Here is a 26,393-nt window from a genome sequence, read left to right on the forward strand (position 1 = left end):
TGAACTGCATTGTTAGTGTGACAGGTTATCTATAAGTGAGGGTCTTATAGATATTGCAGCATTTCTCTAATTTTCTCCCATGATGGGTGTACTTGACCTCCACAGAGGGAAGGTAGACAGATATTTCAGCAAGATTGCTTAAAATTCAATTTAGACATGGTAGGAATCAAGTTAATGAGAAGACTTACTATAGAGACAGCCCTATCTGACCTTTGAAAGTGGGTAAGCCCAAATCTATGCAGAGTTCCCTGTAAGCAAGCTCGACACTAATGGCAAAGGAGAGACAAGAACTAGCTTGAAAGTCATTCTGTCTTAGAAGGGATGAGAAGAGCACATTTTTAGGCTATTGTGTCTTGAGATGGCATGGTGGCATCAACCTGCATCAGGAAGAACTCCCATTTTGATTTCTGCTATGAGGCCTGCTCTTTTTCTGCAAATCTCTTAGGCCGAGTTCACACGAACGTGTGTGACTTGTGCTCGCGCTGCGGCCCGCAAATAGCGGGCCGCAATGCACGATCGCCGGCCATAGGTCAGCCGCATCGGATCGCGGACTCATTCACTTTAATGGGTCCGCGATCCGCCCGTTCCGCTAAAAGATAGGGCATGTTCTATCTTTTTGCGGAACGGAGGTACGGGACGTAACCCCACGGAAGCACTCCGTAGTGCTTCCGAGGGGTCATGTCCCGTGCGGCCGTTCCACGATTCTGGATTTGCGGACCCATTGAAGTGAATGGGTCCGCATCCGTGATGCGGAATGCACACGGAACTGTGGCCGTGTATTGCGGCCCGCGATTTGTGGGCCGCAATACGGCCACAGATCACACACGTTCGTGTGAACTAAGCCTAACTGAGTTATCTTTCCATTACTTTCCATTCAATGGCTATTTACATGAGTTTGTTCACTACTGGGGTTTACATACCAGAAGCTTCATCTTCGCATGGAAAATGTTTTTCCCAGTCCCGTGTGAGTGTGTCATAAGCAGTATTATTAACCAAATATTTAGTTTTAGATCCATTTAAAATGTTTAATTTAATTTTTTTTTGCTGAATCATCAGTAATACTTAAGATTTTGTTTGTGTGTTTTGTGTGTATTTGATGATGGTAATTGTGTATGACGGTCGAACATTAAATACAGCAAAACGTTTAGAGAGCAATAGTAACTTTACAAAGAAGGTACTGCATGGAGACTGCTTTTCCCACAGATGCTAAATTCAGATTTTGGCCTTTTTTACACAAGTGTAGTCAGTATTCTGGACTATGCACAGAATCCCAATGATCTACCATCAGTATTGCCATCAGTAGAAATGAGTGAAGCTTTGAAAAATTTGATTCGGCCACTTCACCAAAGTTAGCCCCAAAATTTGATTTGTCATGTATCGCTATAAATCTGGTATACCCAGGTCACTCTGCCTTAGGGTACGGCCACACAGAGCAGCTGTGCTGCGGGCTGGATGCGGCCATGCTACAATGAAGAACCGTGCGGCCAATTAGTCCACAGCTGCCTTTCATTTAATAATGAAGACCGTACCCTATAGTCCTTCTTCTTGGTTAATGGCCCCGCAGCACCTTTAGGCTGGGTTCACACCTGAGCGTTTTACAGCGCGTTCAAACGCGCTGTAAAACGCTCAACACATGAAAACCAATGCTTCCCTATGGGAATGGTTCTCACCTGGGCGTTTTACAGCGCGTACGATCGCGCTGTAAAACGCCCGACGCATAATCAAGTACTTGAGCTTCTTTGGGGCGTTTTGACGCACGTTTGTGGCCATAGGACACTGCAGTCAATCACACAAACGCGCGTCAAACGCGCGTTTACTATTACAAAAAACGCGCATAAAAACGCGCGACAAAAACGCGCGTAAAACGCGCGTTTGAGAAACGCTCAGGTGTGAACCCAGCCTAAATGCACCTTTAAACATGGGTTGTTTCTGGTATGGGGTTTACTTGGGTAGGTGGAGGCTCAATATGCTGGCATACCCACATCTCCAACCCCAGCGCTCTCCTGCCCTACAGGTGGGAGCCCTTCTTCTGCCATCTGCTTTTCCTCCTTTTCCACATCATCTACTATAGGTGAGAATATGTCATCAGGAACGTCCAGCTCCTCCTCTCTCTTATCTCGTTGACTTTTCTAGGACATGAAGACTTTGAAGGATGATTTGGAAGAAGTAAAGCAGCAAAAAAAGGGGGACGGTCATCATTAAGACCTGGCCCCCCTTTGTTTACGGCTGATGTAGGAATAAATAAATAGAACTGATGTACTACTAATAATTTTCAGCAGCACTCTCCCTAGAGCATGAGCGCTTACCATGTCTCTCCCTATGCTCAGCTCACAGGACAATGGCGGAGACCGTGCGGGATGAGAGTTTTATAGTGCTGTGACATCACAGGGGATGGCTATCTGCGGATTGGCTGGCTGCATGGCATTATGGGTGATCTTGCGTTCCCAGGCTTGTCTACTCTTCACTTATTTTCTCTTTGTAACATTGGAAACCCTGCTTCGTTACCACGAAGCGCGAGAAAAATCTGATTAGTTCCGAATCGAAGTTTCCTCAACTTCAGACAGAATTCCTCTTCGAATGCTTCACTTCGCTCAACACTAGTCATCAGTATTGCTTATAGATTTCATCAGGATTTTCATGTGTATTCTTTCCTCCCTCATTTTTGATGCACTCGCTTAGGCCTCTTGCACACGGCCTTTGTACAGCAATTTTGTGCATCGGGGACCGCAATTTGGGGTCCACAATACAAGGGCAACATCAGTGCGGCGGCCGGGACGGATCGAGACCCATTCAACTTGAATGGGTCTTTGATCCATCCGCACTGTAATAAAAATAGAACATGTTCTATTTTTTTGCAGTGCGGAGGCAGCTCCGGATTGTATTTCAAGTGAATGGGTTCACATCCGTGTGCATGAGGCTTTAGACTATAATGTGTGTATTTGGAAACAAATATGCACAAAACTCGGACATGCTGCAGGTTTTAAAAAACTGATGGAAATTATACTTCCATGTGAATAGGTCTAGCAGCGGATTCCAGTACATAAAATCCGGGCCAAATACGCTTGTGTGAAAGCAGCCTTTGAGTGAGGTTTAGATCTAGGTATACTTTTAAGTGGTTAGAGATATAAATTAATTGTTGTTATTTCTGGATTGCTTTAGTCAGTGGCTAGTGTTACTGCCAGAGGGGTGGAAGAATTTCCAGCTGCAATTAAGGGCTCATGCACACGAACGTATTTTCTTTTTGCTTCCGTTACATTTTTTTCTGCAGACCGTATGCAGAACCATTCACTTCAATGGGTCTGCAAAAACAACTGAAGGTACTCCATGTGTATGCCGTTTCCATATTTCCGTCCCGCAAAAAAGTAGTGCGTGTCGTATTATTGTCTGCAAATCACGGTCCGAGGCCCCATTCAAGTCAATGGGTCCGCAAAAAATACGGAACACATCCGTATGCCATCCATATTTAGCAGATCCATACTGTAGAAATGCTATGCTCAGCCCATATTGCTCATGTGTTTGGTGATTAATAAGTTACTGTTTCTGTTTCCGATCCGCAAAAAAATTATTGCTTACGGAAACCATACGGATATGTTTTGTGGAATAACGGAATGGAAGAGGACTTAAATCAGGAAAAAAAAAATTAGATACGGAACAACGGATCCCTGAAAAACGGACCGCAAAACAACAACGGTCGTGTGCATGAGCCCTAACAAAGGGAAAAAAAGAAAAGTTAAACTAAGGGTACTTTTTCACTTGCGGCAGGACGGATCCGACAGGCTGTTCACCATGTCGGATCCGTCCTGCGGCTATTTCGCCGTGCCGCCGGACCGCCGCTCCGTCCCTATTGACTATAATGGGGACGGGGCGGAGCTCCGGCGCAGCACGGCGGTGCACGGCGAAAGCCGCCGGACTAAAAAGCCTGATATGCAGTAATTTTAGTCCGGCGGCCTTTCGCCGTGTACTGCCGTGCTGCGCCGGAGCTCCGTCCCCGTCCCCACTATAGTCAATGGGGACGGATCGGCGGTCTGGCGGCAAATAGCCGCAGGACGGATCCGACATGGTGAACAGCCTGTCGGATCCATTCTGCCGAAGGTGTGAAAGTACCCTAACCCTGGGTTCACACCTGAGCGTTGCGCAAACGCGCGTTTTACGCGCGTTTTTGTCACGCGTTTTTATGCGCGTTTTTTGTAATAGTAAATGCGCGTTTGACGCGCGTTTGTGTCATTGACTGCAGTGTCCTATGGCCACAAACGCGCGTCAAAACGCCCCAAAGAAGCTCAAGTACTTGTTTGAGCGTCGGGCGTTTTACAGCGCATTCGTACGCGCTGTAAAACGCCCAGGTGTGAACCATTCCCATAGGGAAGCATTGGATTTCATGTCTTGAGCGTTTTACAGCGCGTTTGAACGCGCTGTAAAACGCTCAGGTGTGAACCCAGGGTAAGTGAAAACAATATGTCACTATCTCGTTTTCCTGAACTTCTGACACATCTCTTTTTTAAACATTTCCTTAAAAGGGTTATCCCATGACTAATATAAAAAATTTAAATCAGACATCATATAGTACATGACAACCTCTTTCTGACAAAGCTAGAACCAGCCCTGTACCTCACATGGATCCAGAGATCTCCCCATTTATTTCTCCAGTTGTTCTGCTAGATTTATTTCAAGCTGGCAGCCTAGGGGCATGTCCTTTCTCAGGGGTGTGTCCTTTCTCCTGCAGATGGTGGCAGTTGAAGGTTAGAACTGATCATGCACTTCTGTCTCAGTGAGCAGAGCAGAGGAATTACCCTAAGTTCACACCTGAGCGTTTTACAGCGCGTTCAAACGCGCTGTAAAACGCTCAACACGTGAAAACCAATGCTTCCCTATGGCCCTGGTTCACACTTGAGCGTTTTACAGCGCGTTTGAACGCGTTTTGGCCATAGACTCATTGGACAACACTGCTGTCAATCACACAAACGCGCGTCAAATGCGCGTTTACTATTGCAAAAAACGCGCAGAAACGCGCGTCTCAGAAACGCTTAGGTGTGAACCCAGGGTTAGAAAAAGAGCAAACAGCAGGTGGATTCATTGAATAAGGGCTCATTCACATGACCATATGAATGGACCCGCATCCGTTCTGCAATTATTCATAATGGGTGCGGAACCATCGCAAACCGTGTGCCGTCTGCATCATTGGTTCTATTCCACGGCCCTGCAAAAAATATAGTGCATGTCCTATTCTTGTCTGCAATCGTGGCTTTTCTATGGGCCGCCCGTTCAATTCCGCAAATTGCAGAACGCAAATGGGCAGCATTGCCGAACGCAAAACACAGCACGGTCGTGTGAATGTGCCCTAACTCAGTAGCTATAATGCATTTATAATCACATGCAATTACAAAAGTATTCAGATCCAGGTGATGGTTTAAAAACTGTAGAATATTTTTCGTGGGACAACCCCTTTAACCCCTTCAATGCCAAGCCACTTTTCACCTTAAAACCAAATCCCAAGCATCATTTTGTAAATGTCATATTTTTTTAGGACGTTAGAAGGCTTAGAATTGTAGAAGCAATTACCAATTCTGTTATAGTGATTTTGAGGGGCTTACGTAATGGGAACCACCCATAAATGATCACCTTTTAGAAACCACACCCCTCAAATTATTCAAAACTGATGTTACAAACTTTGTTAACCCTTGAGGTATTCCACAAGAATTAAAGGAAAATGGAGGTGAAATTTCAAAATTTCATTTTTTTTGTAGATTTTGTGTTGATAATTTTTGTCTTGCAACATAGCAAGGGTTAACAGCAAAATAAACCTCAATATACAGTTTACAGTTTACAGAAATACCACATACAGTATGTGGTGGTTAACTGCTGTAGGGGCACATGGCAGTGGTCAGAAGGAAAGAAGCGCCATATGGTTTTTGGAGGCAGATTTTGCTAGAATGGTTTTTGGGCACCATTTTGTAGTGGAAAAGACCCTGACGTACCCCTACAGTGGAAACCATCAAAAATTGACCCCATTTTGGAAAAAAACACCCCTTAAAGAATACTTTAAGGGTTGCACTGAGCACTTTGACCCCATAAGCGTTTTACGGAATTTGGAAACACTTGGATGTGAAAATGAAAAGTTTTATTTCTTCCAATAAAATGTTACTTTAGCCCCAAGTTTTTCATTTTCACAAGGGGTAACAGGAGAAAAAGCACCCCATAATTTGTTACCCATTTTCTCCTGAATATGGTAACACCTCATATGTGGTGGTAAACTGGTGTGGGGGCACATGGAAGGACTCCTTTTGATGGATTGGTTTATTTTTATTTTTTATTTTTTAGTCTTATGTGGGGTTTCATTTTTTGCAGGATGAGGTGGCATTTTTATTGGTACCATTTTGGGATATATATGACTTTTTGATTACTTGATATTATGCATTTTGTAACGTGAGGTGACAAAAAAAAAGACTGTTCTGGCTTAGTTTTTATTTATATTTCTCCCATACCATGTATATTGTAAGCCCTCACGGGCAGGGCCCTTTCTCCTTCTGTGCCAGTTTGTAACTAGTCTTGTTTATGATTAGTGCAATTGTCTGTATTATGTATGTATACCTCTTCTCATATGTACAGCACTATGGAATGAATGGCGCTTTAATAATAATAATAATAATAATAATATTTTTGCAGCGTTCACCTGATCATGTGATATTTTTATAGAGCAGGTTGTTACAGACGTGGCGTACCCAATGTGGCTATTACAGTATTTTTATTTTTGTTAAGTTTTACACAGTTAAAGCATTTTTTAATAGTATAAAATCTTGTTTTTGTGTGAGTTTTTATTTTTATAGCATTCACCTGAGAGGGCATATCATGTGATATTTTTATAGAGCAGGTTGTTACGAACATTGGGATACCTAATGTGTCTATTTTATTATTTTTGTTAAGTTTTACACATTAAAAGCATTTTTGAAAAGAAAAATATCTTGTGTTGCCATTTTCTGAGAGCCATATTTTTTTTATTTTTTGGCCGATTGTCTTAGGTAGGGTCTTATTTTTTGCAGGATAAGATGACGGTTTAATTGGTACCATTTCGAGTACATATGACTTTTTGATCGCTTGGTTATACACTTTTTGCGAGGAAAGGTGATTAAAAAAATATCAGTTTTAGCACTTTTTTTTGTAGTTTTATTTTTTTACGCCAGTCTCACGGGGACCCGATGGGGAGAGAGCTCCCTCCACACACCCCGCACATTTCGCAGCGCTGAGCGTGGGACAGCTAGGGGTTAATACGCCGGCATCAGTGTTGACACCGATGCTGGCGCATACAGTACGACTATCTGGACCCATTCTGCTGATCGGGCAGGAGCAGCTCCTGCACCTACCCGATCAGCCCGCCAAAGCTGTATGGCGCTGGTATCCTTTGGATTAGAACAAGTAATAAGAAAACTCCAGTACTGTATATATAATACACTGGGGTCTAGTGTACAATACTATAACCAAAAAAGAAGAAACCAACCAATAACCCCCCAAAAATAGGAAAACACTAATTTAAAATATATGCAGTTTTATTAATAAAGTATACACAAAAAATAATGTAAGGCACAAGGCAATTTCCCTGTAACTGCGAAATTGCCCTCACACGTACCGCAATAACAGGGAGACAAACCAGAAAATCTGACAATAATCAACCACACATAATGGGCCCAATTATAAATACCCATACATTACATATGACCAGATACATACCCAAATAGATAGATGTAAATTGTATCCACTGCCACCAATACTGTGTCAATGTGACTGCGTAAAGAATCATTGACCAGCCACCAATTACTAAAAAGCAATGGGTCTGGTCACAGCTGTACAGACTTATAATCAGGTGAACTACTGCATACATTTTATATGAGTGTTCTTCAAATTTTTTGGGGGGTTATTGGTTGTTTTTATTTGGGTTAAAGTATTGCACACTAGACCCCAGTGCATCATATGTATGGTACTGGAGTTCTCTAATTGGTTGTTATAATCAGGCGAAGACAGCAGTGGTAGGTATACTACAACAATCACTTATTCAAAATCACATAGGAGTGTATCAATTACCCGTGATGTGTGGTAGCGCTGGATATCTGGGCAGAGCAGTACCTCAACGCGCGTTTCGCCAGGAAAAGGCTTCGTCAAAAGGGGTTAAATTTTTATATGAATTGCATTGAAATCACCACAGTGTTCTCTAAAGTTATATGTATATGAATGGGATTTCAATCAACATGTATAATATGGGTTGCTTTTTTTCTTTAAAGCGGTCGTCTCACTTCAGCAAATGATATTTATCAGGTAGACAAAGTTAATAAAGGCACTTACTGATGTATTGCGATTGTGCATATTGCTTCCTGTGCTGGCTTCATTCATTTACCCATCATATTATACACAGGAGCTGAGCAGATTAATATACTGTACCTGGGTCCCACTGGCTTCTTCTGGTTCTGATATGACAGCACTGTTGGGCATCTTCCCATTTTTAAGGGAATTCAGCATAATGTGTCTTATCGGCTACACTAAATTTTCAGCAAATGGAGCTGAGAATTAAGTCAGGATTAATGGTGTTCTCAAAGCTGAGAAACATAGGTAGATACTTATTCATCATGTAGTACCATCAGGGAGGTGTCTGATTGGCCTCTGTAGCAGGACAGTGGCCCCAAACATACAGCCAGTTTCATTAAGGTCTCTATCTGCATTATAATGTAATTACTCTCCCTCCCAGACCCTAGTTTAAACACTCCTTCAAGCCATCTTCTCCCCCAAACAGCTGCATCTTCCCCATTGAGGGTCAGCCCCTTCCCTATGAAAGAGCCTCTAGCTGACAGAGAAGTCGGCCCAGTTCTACTACCTTGTGACTTAAATCCCAAAAATTATTTTTAAGGACGCTCCACCTACCTCTAACTTTGTTTTTGGTTCCAATGTTGACCATGACTGCTGGATCTTTGCCAGCCCTTCCCAGTAACGTATTAACCTGATCTGCGATAGGTTGAACTTGAGAACCAGGAAGACAACTCACCAGTCAACGATCACAAACTCACGTTTTTTGTCTCTTTGTATATCTGCTCCAAAACAACTTCAAGCCAGACTGCTGTTTTTTTTATAGTTTTTCCTCTGGATTCAATGACTGTGGACGCATTACCATTAAGGCTAGTCACTGGCATCAGTAATTGATGTGACCCCATGCAGGGAGCAGGTAAGTATTTTTTTTCTACAGCCACAGCAGGCTGGGGTTGAAATTTAAAAGTAAAGAAAAAAAATCTTGACAACCATTTTAACTAGAAGTTGTTCTTGCTGAGTCACTTTATGACCATTATTTTTTCCATTAATCTTACTCTTTGTTACCACAAATATAGCACATATGATCAATATCTTTGTCGTTTTCCTGTGATAAAATATTTACTGCTTATCGTAGTCTTATCTTTTTCACATGAATGGTCTTTATAAAGCAGCTGTCAAAGTGGTCAAAAGAAAAGTTTATCATGACTCAAGCCTTGCAAATATTTTTGGTCTGCCTAAGTTACCCCTATTTTTCAGTTGTCACTGGTGTTTATGGGTGCTTTCTAGGAACTGTTATATAAAATAGAGAAAGCTGAACTACACAGCAGGAATTGTCATTTTAACATCTTTCTTTAGCACTAATACTGCAAACAGGTTCACATTAGTGCTCTTATTTTATTTTTTCTCTGTTATAGGTGCAGAGCAATGAAAATAACGGAAAGCCCAAATTGTCAAATGACAGAAACAAATGGTGCGCAAATCTGGGATTTTACCAGACAAAATAGATATTGGCCTCCAACACAGATGGAAACCATAGATCTTTCTTAACACCGTATGATAAAAAAAATACAATGAAAAAAACTGAAAAGGATTCTAAACATAACAAAAGTGTAAAAGAAGGACTGGCTTTCCTGTAAGGACAAAACAAAAACAAATTTGTGCTGGGAGTAGGGTACTTTCATACTAGCGTTTTTGTTTCCCAGTATTAAGTTCCGTCATAGGAGGTCAATACCGCAAAAAAAATGATCAGGTATATCCCCATGCATTCTGAATGGAGAGCATTCCGTTCAGGATGTATCAGTTTAGTCCTGCTTACATTTTTTGGACGGAGAAAATGCCGCAGCATGCTGCAGTTTTCTCTCCAGCCAAAAATACTGATCACTTGCCGTAATGCCGGCATTAATTTACATTGAAGTGTATTAGTGCCCTGATCCCGCATTAAGTATTCTGGCAAAACGGATCTGGATTTCCAGTCTGCGCATGCACAGACCTTTAAAAAAGCAAAAAAAATAATAATAATGGATCCGTTTTTCCGGATGACACCAGAGAGACAGATCCGGTATTTCAATGCATTTGCATCCGGATCCGTCTGACAAATGCCATCGGTTTGCGTCCGGATTGCCAGATTCGGCAGGCAGTTCCGGTGACATAACTGCCTTCTGGAATCCTCTGCTGCAAGTGTGAAAGTACCAGTAATCTGGTTTTAGCAAGACACTTTATTTTTCTTTGTATCATTAAAAGCTATACAATTTTCCTATACAATCTCTGCTTGCTGTCATTAAACATGAAGAGTCATTATTTATTTCCAGTGGTTATAGCAATATGTGCTGGTCTTGTGATGGACACACAAAGCAGGGCCTATTTCCTTTACAGTACAGCCGACAGGGCCTATTTCCTTTACAGTACAGCCTTTGTCTTTTAATGCACAAACACACGTGTCTATTTATACATGTGTCGTCGCCCCCCCGAATAGAAAAGCACTGGGGTAGGATGCTGATCTTACAGGCAGAGTTACAAAAAAAAATGTATATTTGAAAACTGAAAACTAGAAAGGAAATGTTAAAATGGGCAAAATTGCAGACACTGGATGATTCGAAAAGGATGGGATGGATTTAGTAATCCTATAGATGGAGGAAACTTAGACAGGCTGTCTAGATCTGCACCAGATTTATCACAGTGGCTCAGGCTCGATGTCAAATGTGGTGCAGGATAATTACCTTTGTCTACCTCTATACCTATATGTAATTATCAATTGAATCAGTTTGAGACAGAATTTTTCTCCAGAACTATGGCACAATTTTGGTGCAAAATATCACATATTAGGCCACCCTTCTCAAAAAATTATGCCCCTTTTAATTAAGACACACCTCAGTATAGGACAGACTTCTCTAAACTCAAATGCATCAAAATGAGCAACATTTCGCCACTGTTGCAAAAAATCTATGTGCACTCAAATTTGTAAATTGTAGACTAATGTTATAAAAGTCTAAGTTTAAAGTACAAACCGGATTCCCAAAAAGTTGGGACACTATACAAATCGTGAATAAAAACTGAATGCAATGATGTGGAGGTGCCAACTTCTTATATTTTATTCAGAATAGAACATAAATCACGGAACAAAAGTTTAAACTGAGAAAATGTACCATTTTAAGGGAAAAATATGTTGAATCAGAATTTCATGGTGTCAACAAATCCCCAAAAAGTTGGGACAAGGCCATTTTCACCACTGTGTGGCACCTCCCCTTCTTCTTACAACACTCAACAGACGTCTGGGGACCGAGGAGACCAGTTTCTCAAGTTTAGAAATAGGAATGCTCTCCCATTTTTGTCTAATACAGGCCTCTAACTGTTCAATCGTCTTGGGCCTTCTTTGTTGCACCTTCCTCTTTATGATGCGCCAAATGTTCTCTATAGGTGAAAGATCTGGACTGCAGACTGGCCATTTCAGTACCCGGATCCTTCTCCTACGCAGCCATAATGTTGTGATTGATGCAGAATGTGGTCTGGCATTATCTTGTTGAAAAATGCAGGGTCTTCCCTGAAAGAGATGACATCTGGATGGGAGCATATGTTGTTCTAGAACCTGAATATATTTTTCTGCATTGATGGTGCCTTTCCAGACATGCAAGCTGCCCATGCCACACGCACTCATGCAACCCCATACCATCAGAGATGCAGCCTTCTGAACTGAGCGTTGATAACAACTTGGGTTGTCCTTGTCCTCTTTGGTCCGGATGACATGGCGTCCCAGATTTCCAAAAAGAACTTTGAATCGTGACTCGTCTGACCACAGAACAGTCTTCCATTTTGCCACACTCCATTTTAAATGATCCAGTGAAAACGCCTGAGCTTGTGGATCTTGCTTAGAAATGGCTTCTTCTTTGCACTGTAGAGTTTCAGCTGGCAACGGCGGATGGCACGGTGGATTGTGTTCACTGACAATGGTTTCTGGAAGTATTCCTGAGCCCATTCTGTGATTTCCTTTACAGTAGCATTCCTGTTTGTGGTGCAGTGTCGTTTAAGGGCCCGGAGATCACGGGCATCCAGTATGGTTTTACGGCCTTGACCCTTACGCACAGAGATTGTTCCAGATTCTCTGAATCTTCGGATTATGTTATGCACAGTTCATGATGATAGATGCAAAGTCTTTGCAATTTTTCGCTGGGTAACACCTTTCTGATATTGCTCCACTACCTTTCTGCGCAACATTGTGGGAATTGGTGATCCTCTACCCATCTTGGCTTCTGAGAGACACTGCCACTCCGAGAAGCTCTTTTTATACCCAATCATGTTGCCAATTGACCTAATTAGTGTTAATTGGTCTTCCAGCTCTTCGTTATGCTGAAATTTACTTTTTCCAGCCTCTTATTGCTACTTGTCCCAACTTTTTGGGGATTTGTTGACACCGTGAAAATTTGAATCAACGTATTTTTCGTTTAAAATGATACATTTACTCAGATTAAACGTTTGATCTGTCATCTACGTTCTATTACAAATAAAATATTGACATTTGCCATCTCCACATCATTGCATTCAGTTTTTATTCACAATTTGTTTAGTGTCCCAACTTTTTAGGAATCCGGTTTGTATTTGTATTAAATGGAGTAAGTGAGGCATACAAGAAATGAAAGGATATTTCAAGAGTGCAATGCCTTCAATAAGCATTCAGGTTGAAAAGTAAGGCACTGGGTATGGAAAACAGGACCTTCAGATGCTATTCTGGGGTATCCAGGAGTTGTTTAAGGGTAGCACTGGGTTGATTGGTGGTTCCGTGTCAGATAGGGATAGTGGGTCTCAGCTAGCAATTATGGGCCAAGTTCGGGCAAACATTACGAGCAGTAAGTGAGCAGAGATTTGTTTAGCACACTCTGCAGAGGTTTATATGGGCCATTGGGGGCTCATTTGAAGCAGAAAGTAAGGGTAAAAAAATTAGAAAAAGGGGATTTGGGGAGATATTTTCACTCTTCCCGTTAAAGAAGTGTAATCTGGACAGGATTAATCCAGACGAGAGTATGAAGGAAGAGTGAGTGGATCTGCTTCAGGATAAAAAGTTACACTTTCAGTGTGTTAAAATGAGTGTTGTGCAGGTCATTAATCTGCCAATTCCCCTCCGGTGGTGTAATTGTTGTGTCACCTAGTGTTTGGTTTTAATGCTTATTTTATGGCTATGCATGCCCCTGATGTTTTCTCAGTTTCAGTGGGACAGGTTTTGTCGACTGGCACCCGGAGAAGCCGACAGAGGGATTCCATGTCCAGAGTGGCTATGGAGCTTGGTTTAGCAACTGCCTGTTTTTTTGGTTCAACGGTTGGTGAACAGAGCTGGTTCAGGAGTTGGGAGGTAATCTTGACTTAGATGATCGCAAACTATTGCTCTTTTACTTTATAGGACGGGCTTAAGGTACTGGTTTGACCATTTCTGGAATTAATCAGCGAGTATCGGCTCTGGAATATTGGTTGAAGGCCAGAGGCCTGATTGGTGTCACTAAATCTTTCTTGGTCTGAGAGGTGTTGAAAGGTTTTTGCCAAGTGGCACAGAGTCACTTGTAGGCCTGTGTCTTTACCGCTTCTATTCTCCATTGGGAGGTATTTGGATCAGGTTTTCTCTTTTGTGGTTGAGTTTTTTTTGTTTGTTTTTTTTGTTTGGCATATTCCTTGGCCTTTTTTGGGTTCCTTTAGAATATCAGAAATAGTGTCATCTTGTTGAAGTCCATGTGGCCATTGACATGCTGTCACATGGTTCCTCTTTGTGTTATTTCTGGACCAAGTAGAAAGGGAAGTTCAAATTCACTTTTTTCTATTCCGGGTTCCAATGTGTGTCCAGTGTGTTCTTTACAGGAGCATTTGTGAGTTTGTACCGCTTTTCAGGGCCCATTGTGGATTAATGTGGATGGTGCATTTCTGTATAACTTTCAACTCCTCCAGTTTTTTCATAAATGTTTGGCGACCATGAGATGCCTGCCTGCAGAGTTTAGCTCCCAGTCGTTTTTCATCAGGGAGGCAACAGAGGAGGCAAGATGGGGTTTCCATGAAGTTATCATTGGATGGATTGGACAGTGGGAATTGAAACGCCTAAACCTCTATGTGCCTTCTCATTTGTTGTGAGTCTGCATATTGTTGATTCTTGGCGTAGTGTCCTTGGTGAGTTATTTATTTGTTTCCTAGGTGCGGTTCTTTTCCTTGTCTGGATTGTAGGACATTCCTAGGTCTCTTGGGGAGGTGTACGAGCAGATGTCTAATTAGCTGGCCACTAGCTTGTTTTTTTTAATCTAAAATGCAGGTCAGGGATATTTAGGTTTTGTTTTTTAATGCCAAAATCTGTTGCATTAAAAGGTTTTGGCATTTATTGAGGTGGTAAATAAAGGGCTGCTGTGGCCATTTCACCAGACTGATGAGTTTGTTGCTTTTAATTGGGGAGTGGTGGTGGTATACGTATGTCAGGTGAGTTTGGCCCAGCACATCTAGACTTTACCTTAGTCATGCAATTGCATGTGGCTGGTGTAATCCCTGAAATAAATGTGTATCGGGGTCTGAGGACCTTTAACAAGTATTATGTTGCAGTCTCGTTTAGGATTTCTCTCATATAATTTTTCCCACTGTGGTAATTATCTTTTTACTTTAAAATATTATTAAGGCTGTATTACACAGCTCGATATGTTAGATAATTGTTGGGAGGGAAGCGTTCCCTCTTGGCAATCGACTACTCACTACTGGAGAAGACCGCTGCTATTACATGCAGCATTCTCTTCCGCAGCATGAGGAAGAGCGATCACTATGCCATTGCTTTTACCCATGCTGCATAGTGGTTTGACAGTGACAGATTGTGGTGTCTAATGCTGCTACAAACGATAATTTTTTAACATGTCACAAGATTTGAAATGCCCGATGATCCAGAGTTTGCCCATTCATTGGGCAATTGACGGCAGTATTATACTGCCAGATGATCTCTAATGAGCGTTCGCATGAATTATGATTATCTGCCCAAACATCGGGCAGTGTAAGGCTACTTTCACACTTGCAGTAGCTTTTTCTGTCAGGCTGTACCGACGGGGGAACAGCCTGACGGATCCGTGCTACCGCAAGTCCACCATGCCGCTGGAAGTCCGCTACAGCCCCTATTTACTATAATGGGAGCAGGCTGGAGGTCCGGCTACAGAACGGTAAACATACAGAGAGGCGGCCAGACCAAAACCGCAATGTGCTGTAGTTTTATTCCGCCCACCTCTTGATATGTTTGCCATGCTGCGGCTGGACCTCCAGCCCGCCACCATTATAGTGAATAGGGCCAAAGCGGGCTTCCGGCGGCACGGTGGACTTGCGGTTGCACAGATCCAGCATCCTGTCGGAACAGCCTTCCGGAAAAAGCTACCGCAAGTGGGAAAGTAGCCTAATACAGAATGTAATGGGCTCTAATTAATTAATGATTGACTTGTCGCTAACTTATCATATATTATATTTTTCATCTTCTGATATAATACCTTTGCTACAATGGAGATAGGCCTCCCTTCTCTGATACTAGTTATATATGTTTTAATATGCTACATATTTGTGTTGTGTTTTGTGTACAATAAAGATATTAACATATATTTTGTTTTAATTGACATTACTTATTCTCCTGGGTCACTTTAAGTGTGGTTATATATGTTGCTATTTCTTCTCTGTGGCGATACTTGTGCATACTTATTGGGGTTTGTATGCTTTCATTCAGGTTAGGGCAGAGATTTACGTAGTGCAAAGAATAATATGATCAGAAAGTTAGCAATTTTATCTAAACCCGTGGTCCGCAAATGATTGGTACAGATTTCCACATGCAGCAAAGCTACAATCTAATGTACAAAGCCAATGAAAACCTTTTAAAATGGGCTTAGATCAGTGTAAATGATAAAATAATTGATACTCACCTTACTACCCCCACTGCGCCCAGTCCCATGCCTCCCAGTCCCATGCCAGTTCCTACTTCCTGGACCCTTTTAACGCACAGAAAGTGACCCCCAGTGATTGGTTGCGAAGTAATTTCCTGCTGGGACCAAGAAATAGATACCAGAGGGGGACAGGGAAGCACTGAAACCGGAAAGGCAGGGAATCCATTTAGTAAGGATTTTTTCCAGTGATCTGAGCTTGTCTTAACAACATTTCACCAGCCAGTGAACTCTTTAAAGTTAAAAGCAGGGGTCGAGTGGAGGGGGAACGCATGGGAACGGCGTTCCTGCACTTTTTTCATGGCAGGAACGCCGTTCCCTTTCAGCCTCAGCCCTTTCACGGCTGAATCAGATTCACAGGGGGAGACGGAGCGCACTGTGCAGGGCAGGTTAAGGGAGGAGGGGCGGCTTCAGTTGAGAGGAAGCTGTCTGTGCGGTGCCGCTGCCTGCGACTCCTCTCATGGCGCCCCGCCCCCTAATGACATCATCTCCTTCACTACGAGATCATTTAGAATGTCTTTTAGAAAAGTTTGTCCTGGGATTCGAACTCACGACCTCTACACATCAGAGGAAGGCATTTACCCTCACAGCCATGAAAGCCGTCTAGGTAAATGCTTAAAAAAAAAAATATAAGATTTCTAATTATACCTAGTGTACTGATATCTAGTGTACAACCATACACATGACAGCTGCCCACTGTGTATGGATGTAGCAGAGCTGGGTGTGTTGGGGCATACACATGACAGCTGCCCACTGTGTATGGATGTAGCAGAGCTGGGTGTGTTGGGGCAGCTGTCATGTGTATGGTTGTACACTAGATATCAGTACACTAGGTATAAGTAGAAGTCTTATATTTTTTTTTTTAAACAGCTACCTTGACAGCTTTTATGGCTGTGAGGGTAAATGCCTTGCCTCTGATGTGTAGAGGTCATGAGTTCGAATCCCAGGACAAACTTTTCTAAAAGTGTTTTTTTTTTTTTATAAGACTTCTACTGATACCTAGTTTACTGATACCAAGTGTACAACCATACACATGACAGCTGCCCACTGTGTATGGATGTAGCAGGGCTGGGTGTGTTGGGGCAGCTGTCATGTGTATGGTTGTACACTAGGTATCAGTACACTAGGTATAAGTAGAAGTCTTAGTTTTTTTTTTTTTTAAGCAACTACCTCAACAGCTTTTATGGCTGTGAGGGTAAATGCCTTGCCTGTAATGTGTAGAGGTCATGAGTTCGAATCCCAGGACAAACTTTTCTAAAAGTGTTTTTTTTTTTTTTTATAAGACTTCTACTGATACCTAGTTTACTGATACCAAGTGTACAACCATACACATGACAGCTGCCCACTGTGTATGGATGTAGCAGAGCTGGGTGTGTTGGGGCAGCTGTCATGTGTATGGTTGTACACTAGGTATCAGTACACTAGGTATAAGTAGAAGTCTTAGTTTTTTTTTTTTAAGCAACTACCTCAACAGCTTTTATGGCTGTGAGGGTAAATGCCTTGCCTGTAATGTGTAGAGGTCATGAGTTCGAATCCCAGGACAAACTAAAAGTGTTTTTTTTTCTTTTTCTGATACTTCTACTGATACCTTGTGTACTGATACCTAGTGTACAACCATACACATGACAGCTGCCCCAACACACCCAGCTCTGCTACATCCATACACAGTGGGCAAAGTTACCTACAGTAGAAGTCTTATATATATATTTTTTTAAAGTAGCAAGCTAGACAGCTTTCATAGCTGTGAGGGCATATGCCTTGCTTCTGCTGTGTAGAGGTCATGAGATCGAATCCCAGGACAAACTTTTCTAAAAGTGCTATTTTTTTAATTTATTTTTTAGTCCGCAGCGACACAAATTACAGCATGCTAGATTTTCTGTGCTTTTTTATTTTTTGGAGGGGGGGGGGGGGGGGGGTTGCAGTGGATCTTGGGTGAGTTCCCACACTTTTTTTCCCAGGACTTGACCCCTGGTTAAAAGGGTTGTGTCACTTCAGCAAATGGCATTCATCATATACATCCTTTAAAACTTAGCCTTTATTGATATGTCTAAATAAAAAACACATTAGATACCCCAAATAAGCTAAATTATCTAGCATAACCATGTTATGTGAGAGCTACAAAGGACCTGGCTTTATATAAGACTGTGGCTGGGACCAGCCTAAGGAAACAAATAGGGTTCGGACCCGATCTTTGTATTCCATTGAGCTCACTCTTCCTAATCTTTTTTTAATGCAGCAGGCTCATAGAAAGAAATGTGTTATTTCTACATATTGCAATATTGATCATCAAACTGTCCAGCCCAAAAAATTCTGATTTGGATTAAGATTTCCTATAAAGGGAAACTGTTTCTTGCTTAGGGACTGCTAAACCATCAGCATGTCATACAGCTGGGGTCTAACTTCCCAAAGCCTCTTTCATGTCAGTGAATAATGAACGTTGGTTGTCTATGTTCTCCATGGACAGCACCCATACCCATTGACTTTAATGTGTTTATTTACACATCAGTGATTTCCCACTGACTGTGGGTCAGTGAAAAAGCCACGGAGGCACGCACTACTTTGGTCTGTGATCTGGACAAAACACACCCATTACAGTCTATAGGTCTTTGAAAAACACTGACACAACATGGATGGCAATCGTGTTCTGTCAGTGATTTTTATGGACCATTGGTAGGAGATGCTCTGGATGACACACGGAGGGTAAAAAACAGACACATGGACATCTTCACGTATGATCCACTGACCATATGGTCATGGATGTCATCACAGACATGGACGCGTGAAAGGGACATAATTGCCTCTGGGAAACCAGGCTATTACAGGATTACATAGAAAAAGAAGTTAAATTAACTAGAGATGAGTCTAAAACTTATCTCCAGTTTTATTGGACACATTGTACATATGAAGCCAAGGAGATTATATCTCATATTTGTCAGAATACATTTTGTCCCATTAGCGAAATGTATATATTTGTCATGTTCAAACATGGGTTACATTATAACATCTACTTTTAATTATTTTTTTATATGATTCTGTGCAGTTTGCTTTTGTCTGTGCTCCTTTTGCAGGCTGTGTACATTCATAAATGCAACACAAATGGATTGAAATCAAAAGTAAGGCAAAGTTCACACTATGCTCTAAAATATTGGGGGTCATTTATCAAGGCCGATGCAAGCCTTGTCATAAATTAGGTGCATCCTTTATTAATCTGTGTGCCGGGATTCAAAATTGACTCCAGCTCATAGCTGGCATAGATTTTAATAATCATTTACGCCAACATTTCAGCGCCAGAAAACTGGCGTAGGCCCATTGTAAATGACTCCCATTGTCTACTATTTTAGTGCAAGGAAACCATGTCGAATTCTTTGTAGCAATTATGCAATCTGTCTGGCACAGATGAGGAAACAAACCATGCAGTTTCTCCCAGGAACATGGCACCATACTATTACAAATGGTGTACAAAACATATCAAAATCAATTACTCACTACAACACTGTATTTTCCATTATTAGAAAATCATTGTTTGCTCATTGCAAAACATAGTAAATAACACGAGCTTACACATAAATCCAAAGCAGATTTTGTACAGTATGTCAGTTCTTCAGAAAAGCATTAGCCTCCCATTACAGAGACTGTGTCAATCCAAGAAATAACTTGGGACATCTGAAAAACTCCTTCTGAAACCTGTCCCATCAAACTATTTTTGCACTAAATATTTAATATGGTATTAGCTTTATTCATTGTGCGTACAGCACAAAACAAGTCTGCTATACAGGATTAGAGATCTGTAGATAGACCATTTACACATACAGAATTTTTATGTGGTTTTGGTATTTTGTGGGGGTTTTTGTAGTTATTTTTGTTTTTTCAAAACACTACCACAAAGTCTACATATACAGCATTTATTTTTGCATTTTTGGAGAAAATGATGATTTTTAAAATGCGAATGATTTTAATATGGTGTACATATTAATATGGTGTACATATTAAATATGGTGTACATATGTATGGTGCTGGGAGGGACCTTATTAGGGCTTTGTCCTGTGCTGGGAGGGACCTTATTAGGGCTTTGTCCTGTGCTGGGAGGGACCTTATTTAGGGCTTTGTCCGGTGCTGGGAGGGACCTTATTAGGGCTTTGTCCTGTGCTGGGAGGGACCTTATTAGGGCTTTGTCCTGTGCTGGGAGGGACCTTATTAGGGCTTTGTCCTGTGCTGGGAGGGACCTTATTAGGGCTTTGTCCTGTGCTGGACCTTATTTAGGGCTTTGTCCGGTGCTGGGAGGGACCTTATTAGGGCTTTGTCCTGTGCTGGGAGGGACCTTATTAGGGCTTTGTCCTGTGCTGGGAGGGACCTTATTAGGGCTTTGTCCTGTGCTGGGAGGGACCTTATTAGGGCTTTGTCCTGTGCTGGGAGGGACCTTATTAGGAATTTGTGCTGCAAACCTCCAGGCAGGAAGTAAAGCAGCAATCAGCACCTTAGTTTCTGCTGCATGTGTGAGAAAGATTCAATAAAAATTATTTGTATTGATATTTTTTTATTTTATTATATGTGTGCTGTATTGTTTTATGTGTTACTCTTTTTTTTTTTTTTTTATACTTTTGTCTGTCACAAATCACCCCACAGACTTTAAAAGCTCAGCAACAATATCGGACATGTTTACACGCCAGTCCAGTGTGTAATGCAATCCTATGCAATGAAGATTTTGAACTTTGCTATTTTACAGTGAAATTGGATAAAAGTTGCAAAGGAATAAAGTTTAACATATCACTTCTAGACTAGATATGATAGGATCCACTAATAACATTAGAAAAACTGTCTACAACCACAACCTACCTTGGAAGAAACTTTTCACGCGTAAGTAACTGACACTAAGACGAAGTATGGAAAGTTTATCCAGCTTTGTAATAATTTCAGGAGGCAACGGCAGAAAGCTGGCCAGTCGATCTAATTCTGCATTTAGTCGATCTCTGTGTCTTTTTGAAGGGTTTGATTTTTCACTCCCTGAGGATGGTCTCCTAAAATAGAACAGCACAGAGAAAATATAAATTGGTATTTTAACTTTGCAAAGAACCTAACGGATTCATCTGTCAAAGATTACACATTGACTGTACTCCGAAACCCTCTTGTGTTTCTCAAACTGAACTCATTGTGCTCCAGATCTTTTCTTGCTTCAGTTTCTAGGAGCTAAAGTAGTAGTCAAACAGCTAGTTCCCGTTAGACATATTAGCTACTGAGGGGATAATGCTTCTGGTATCCCACAGGCCATATTTGCTTTTGTTGGGATAATTTTTCTGGTCAACCAAAGGGTCTAATCCCTCTTTATAATCTTTACCTAACAATCATGAACGCTGATCGCTGAATCGATATACTATGAAACATAATTTTAAAAACTAGTATAAAAAACCACATCAATGGTGGAGGAGTAACTAAAATCTTCTTGGGTCACAATGGAAATCATTAAAGTTGTACATGCATGAAAAGAGATATGAGATTTAATGGGATACAACATGCATTTTTTAAAATGTTTTAACATAATCTCTGAAACAAATACCAGTTGTTTTTTATTTTTATATATGATTTACAGATGAAAAATTCTAAACCAATTGGATTAGTTACAAATTTCAATTAATCTGCCAAACAAATCAGAATTTTTTGCGATTCCCTTCGGACAAATTGTGTCAAAACAGTGCCCAGCACCATTTTACTACTGTGAAAATTGGTGGGGAAAACAAGAGGGAGGAAGAAAATGAAGGATCACATGACACTGGGAGGAATTGTGTGTGTGTGTGTGGGGGGGGGGGGGGGGGGAGTTGGGCTTGCCAGTCTGTTCTCTGCTGTGAATGTGATGGGATGTGTTTTGGCATTGTCTGCCAGAACACAATTGTACACACAAATCGGTTACTAGGCACACCACAGAGACACACGGGCAGACTGGGAACTTAAAGTGGCCCTGGAAAAAAGAAAAGAAAAGTGGCCTCATTTTGTAGACCGGTCTAAATTAACAGAAGACGGGGCAACACAAGTAGGCGGGGTCAACAATACCATAGTGCAAAATACTATCCCAGCAGAACCAAATAACACAGTGTATCACAAATATTGCCCAAAAAGCAGGCAAAGCAGGCCCTCTGTGTTGGTCATCAATAGCTGACATCGTCTGTCCTTCTCCAGTTTTCTATGGAGCAGGGGGCTTGAATTTAAAAGGGCATATGCAGACTCTGATTGGGTACATGAGTACCTGATTCTCACAGCGTTAATTGCCCTAGAGCTCATTATGTACCTGGTCAGCAGCAGAGAGGAGGACTTAGGTGGCCCACTGGGGCATCGGCCTACCAGGAAATATCTAGAGTCTATGACCAATCTGCCCCCGGAGACACAATAGGTGCACTATCAGGAGAGAACTGAATATATAATTGAGTAGATTTTAAAGTTTTATCAAAGAAAGCATAGGGGGACTAGTAACTGTCTCATTTGTTTCTTACAGCTTGTGGGCAGGTTCTTCATTACAAAATATTCTCCAAGCAACTCATATTTTCTGTATGAACACCCAGCCATCTTTGTTTTGCCACTCCAATAGCATACATTCTGCTGCAAACACTGAGCAATTGCCCTTTATTTGTAAAAAACATAGCGTGTATCATTAATGAATGCGTACTGTGCTGCAATAAAAGCATTTACATGCCAGTTCATACTTGGACTGGTCCACAGGGGTACAGGTGAATCCCCTGGCAAGCCCCTGAGTAAATTCTCCCACCCCCTTACACAAGTGGCACATAACACAGTAGACTTACTGCACTACATATATATATATATAGTATAAAGCTAGATGACGTCTAGGTACAGGCGTAGGTATGCCTAAACCAGGCATAGAAAGGGATGAATGAGACAGGCCTGCTGGTCTGTACTGTGCCTCCTTTTTAAGACCTGCAGTGAGCTGGGAAAAAGTCGCAGATTCTGCCACAACATGGTGTGCGACAGAATCTGCGACAGATTTACACCACAAATGTATTGTATATCTTTTCGTAAATGACCCTCAATGTGTATGCAGCTTGCAGCAGCTTTCTGCAAGCAGATGCCTGCCACCCATGTATTTGACTGGGAGGCCCCCTTTTACCCCCAGCTCTCACTGTGTCTGCTACCACAAGCAGTAGAAGTCTCAGCAGCAGCAGTTAGTTTAGTATCATCAACATGATGGAACAGTTTTTTCATGTTCCTCGCCAGACTGACACAAATCAGCAAAAGGAGACGTACCACCTGAAGAACCAGGTACAGTCTTACTTGCTAGATTGGAAGAGTGACTGGAACTGACCCAGTTTACTTTCTCCATATTGTCTTGATTAGCCAGAGGGGTCTCAAAGCAGCAGTTGGCATCATCACACCCAAACGGACAAACTTGTCCTCCACCAGTGTATAAAACATCAATTTTGTCAAAACGAATGTGGCATGGACCTGAGAATATTTTCACACACCTCTGGCTAAGGCCAATGACTATATCTGCAATTGCTGACATGACCCTAATTTGCCACTGCCTATAATCAAGTTCTGTACTGTATGACTGCTGCTGCCACTTCTGCTACTCCCTTTTGCTAATCCCCCTGCTGCCACTTCCATTGCTCCTACTGCCACTATTATTACAACCGCCACTACTACTACTACCACTCCAACACAGTCACACACACATCTAATGTCATGTTGTGCTTCTTCTGCTGGCACTACTATTGCTGCCAGTTATCACACCTACACAACTTACCCTTTCCACATCCACTTTGTACTGCTGCTGCTCCCAAATAAAAGGGAGAAGTTTTCCAGACTTGTTTAACCTCAGAACAAGCCATTCCCTTACGTCCTACCAGCAGCACAGATGGGGTTAACTGCCCCTGTGGACTGGTAGGACCGGCGGAATTTTAATGAGCCCAAGAACCAATAAACGATCTTCAGCTCCCTGAAAGGGAGGAGATCACCCCCCAGCCCACCGTGTTTTTTTCTGTCCTTTGGACAGGTTGGACTGGCGTATCGCTCCCTTTCAGGGAGCTGAGAGTGTCAGGGGCTCCTTTCTTCTATATAGGATCGCCCCGTTTTTTGGCTCTTTTTTGCCTTTATTTTAGGCTGATTGCGGTGATTTTTTGTACCTAGGGACCGTCGGGGAGTGGGGTGTCCCCCTCCCCTCTCCTTTCAGTTTTTTCTGGTGTCCGTTCCTTCCCATCGCCACATGCATGCGGCGCTATGGGCTCCGCCATCTTCCCGGAAGTGACGCGCACTTGGTGCGCTACGTCACTTCCGGTTTCTTCACAGCGCGATCTGAGGTTCTATCCTCACCTCCCTGATTAAAGTTGCTCCCCTATATACATCCTGGGATCCAGGATGAACCAGGGGAGCTATCTACAGCATGGCTGAGCCAGTATTGGCTCTCTTATATGTCTGGGCTATTCACGATCTGGGACCCGCCCAGGGGGCGGGGCTTTCTCCTTTTAAGCGCCCAGAGCCTGTCATTCAGTGCTCTGGTTGCATCGCTTTGACAAGCTAGCTCCAGAGTTCCCTGCGCCTTGTGATTTCCTTAGTAGTATTGCTTGACGTGGGTTTGTGTGTTCCTCTTCTGCAGCTCTATTTTTTCTTCTAGTGCTGGTGGGCCCCCCTTAAGGTCTTGTTTCTCCACCTCCAATTTTTGTAGGTGTTATGACCTGTTTTTTTCTTTCCAATTACAGACTATGGCTTCCCCCAGGGATCCGGATCAGCGAAAGTCTGGGGCCAAGAGGAAGCATTTGGCGTGTTTTGATTGCAACACGCCCTTAGACGACGGCTGTCCCTATTCTAGGTGTGAGAGTTGTCGCACGACATCCACGGAACCCACGATGCAGGAAATGTTTCAGTGGACGAAGACATACGTGGATGATTCCATTAAGGGAGTGGTGCATTTACTTAATGAGAGATTACCAGCACCCTCTCAGACTCCCATGGATGTGGTCGCTCCAGTCGCACCGGTCGAAAGACCTACCCCCTGGTCGGTGGGGTCTTCTTCTGAGGAAGAAGAATTTACTTCTTGCTTTTTCCCTCCAGAAAAGACGCAGAAGTTACTTAAGTCCATCAGGTCGGGGGACCAGGATGTTGACATTGGGGAGTCCTCCCATCCCGCCGTACGGACACAGCGTGTCTCCAGAGCGGATGAGACCCTTCTCTCTGTGATGCGCACAGAATGGCGCAAGCCTGAGAAAGGCCCTGTTCTCACCAGAAAGTTTAAACTCATGTACCCGATGGCTAAACCCTTGGTGGAATCGTGGGGTTCCGTTCCCAAGGTGGACATGGCTATAGCCAAGTTGTCCCGGCGCACTCTAGTCCCCGCAGACGATGGGTCTAGTCTGCAGGACCCTCTAGATCGGAGGGCAGAGTGCACCCTTAGGAGGAGTTATGCGGCGGCCGCTGCCTCCGCATCAACTTCAATTGCGGCCACTGAAGTAGCCACCTATTTACGCTCTAGGCTCAACCAGATCCAGACAGACGTGGACCAGAGCGTATCCAGGGATGATATCCTGGCAGCCTTCAAATCAGCCAACCTGGCTATGGACTTCCTAGTTGACTCCACCCAGATGCAGCTGAAGCTGGCCGCCAAAACTATGGCCTTAGTTTCGGCTGCCCGCAGACCACTTTGGCTGAAACCCTGGATCGCGGACAACGCGTCCAAATTCAACCTCTGTGGGCTCCCCTTCGAACCAAACAGGCTGTTCGGGTCCGAATTGGACAAGATAATGGAGGGGCTCTCCGACAAAAAGGGGAAGAGCCTCCCCCAGCAACCCTTTCGGGGACGCCCCAGGCAGGAAAGGAAGCGCGAAGGACGCCCGGGGCAGCAATCTAGGCGCAGAGATTAGGGGGGACCGTCTCGTAAGTATTCGAGGCGCTCCCGTAAACCCGCTAAGGAGGCAAAACCCTCCTGACTATGGGCCTCGTCGAGGCTCTTGGATAAGCCCTGCTGCCCCTGCAGTGTCTCCTCTAGACTGTCTCCGTCGGGTACCGGGTAGACTTTCTCTCTCTCCCCCCAGAGAGATTCGTCGCTACACGAAACTTCGGGCCGGCCAAACAAGTGGTCCTGGAATCTTACATCCAGGACTATATCTCCAAGGGAGCCCTAGAGGAGGTGCCGGCAGGGGAGAGAGGCCTAGGCATTTATTCACCAGTGTTCCTGGTTCCCAAGAAGACGGGAGACCT

At 42.9% G+C, this 26,393-nt stretch overlaps 1 protein-coding gene across 1 annotated transcript in view; it reads right to left on the reverse strand.

Annotated features, from left to right (window-relative positions):
- The window catches only part of AHRR (aryl-hydrocarbon receptor repressor), a 392,680-nt gene that overhangs the window by 323,791 nt on the left and 42,496 nt on the right, over positions 1-26,393 (reverse strand). Inside the window, exon 3 of the mRNA XM_044292746.1 lies at positions 21,033-21,214. Within this exon, the coding sequence (XP_044148681.1) occupies positions 21,033-21,214 (182 nt within the window). The remainder of the gene's footprint in view (positions 1-21,032; positions 21,215-26,393) is intronic.

Source organism: Bufo gargarizans, chromosome 5 (genome assembly GCF_014858855.1).
Source record: "Bufo gargarizans isolate SCDJY-AF-19 chromosome 5, ASM1485885v1, whole genome shotgun sequence".
In the NCBI taxonomy this organism is placed as follows: Eukaryota; Metazoa; Chordata; class Amphibia; order Anura; family Bufonidae; genus Bufo; species Bufo gargarizans.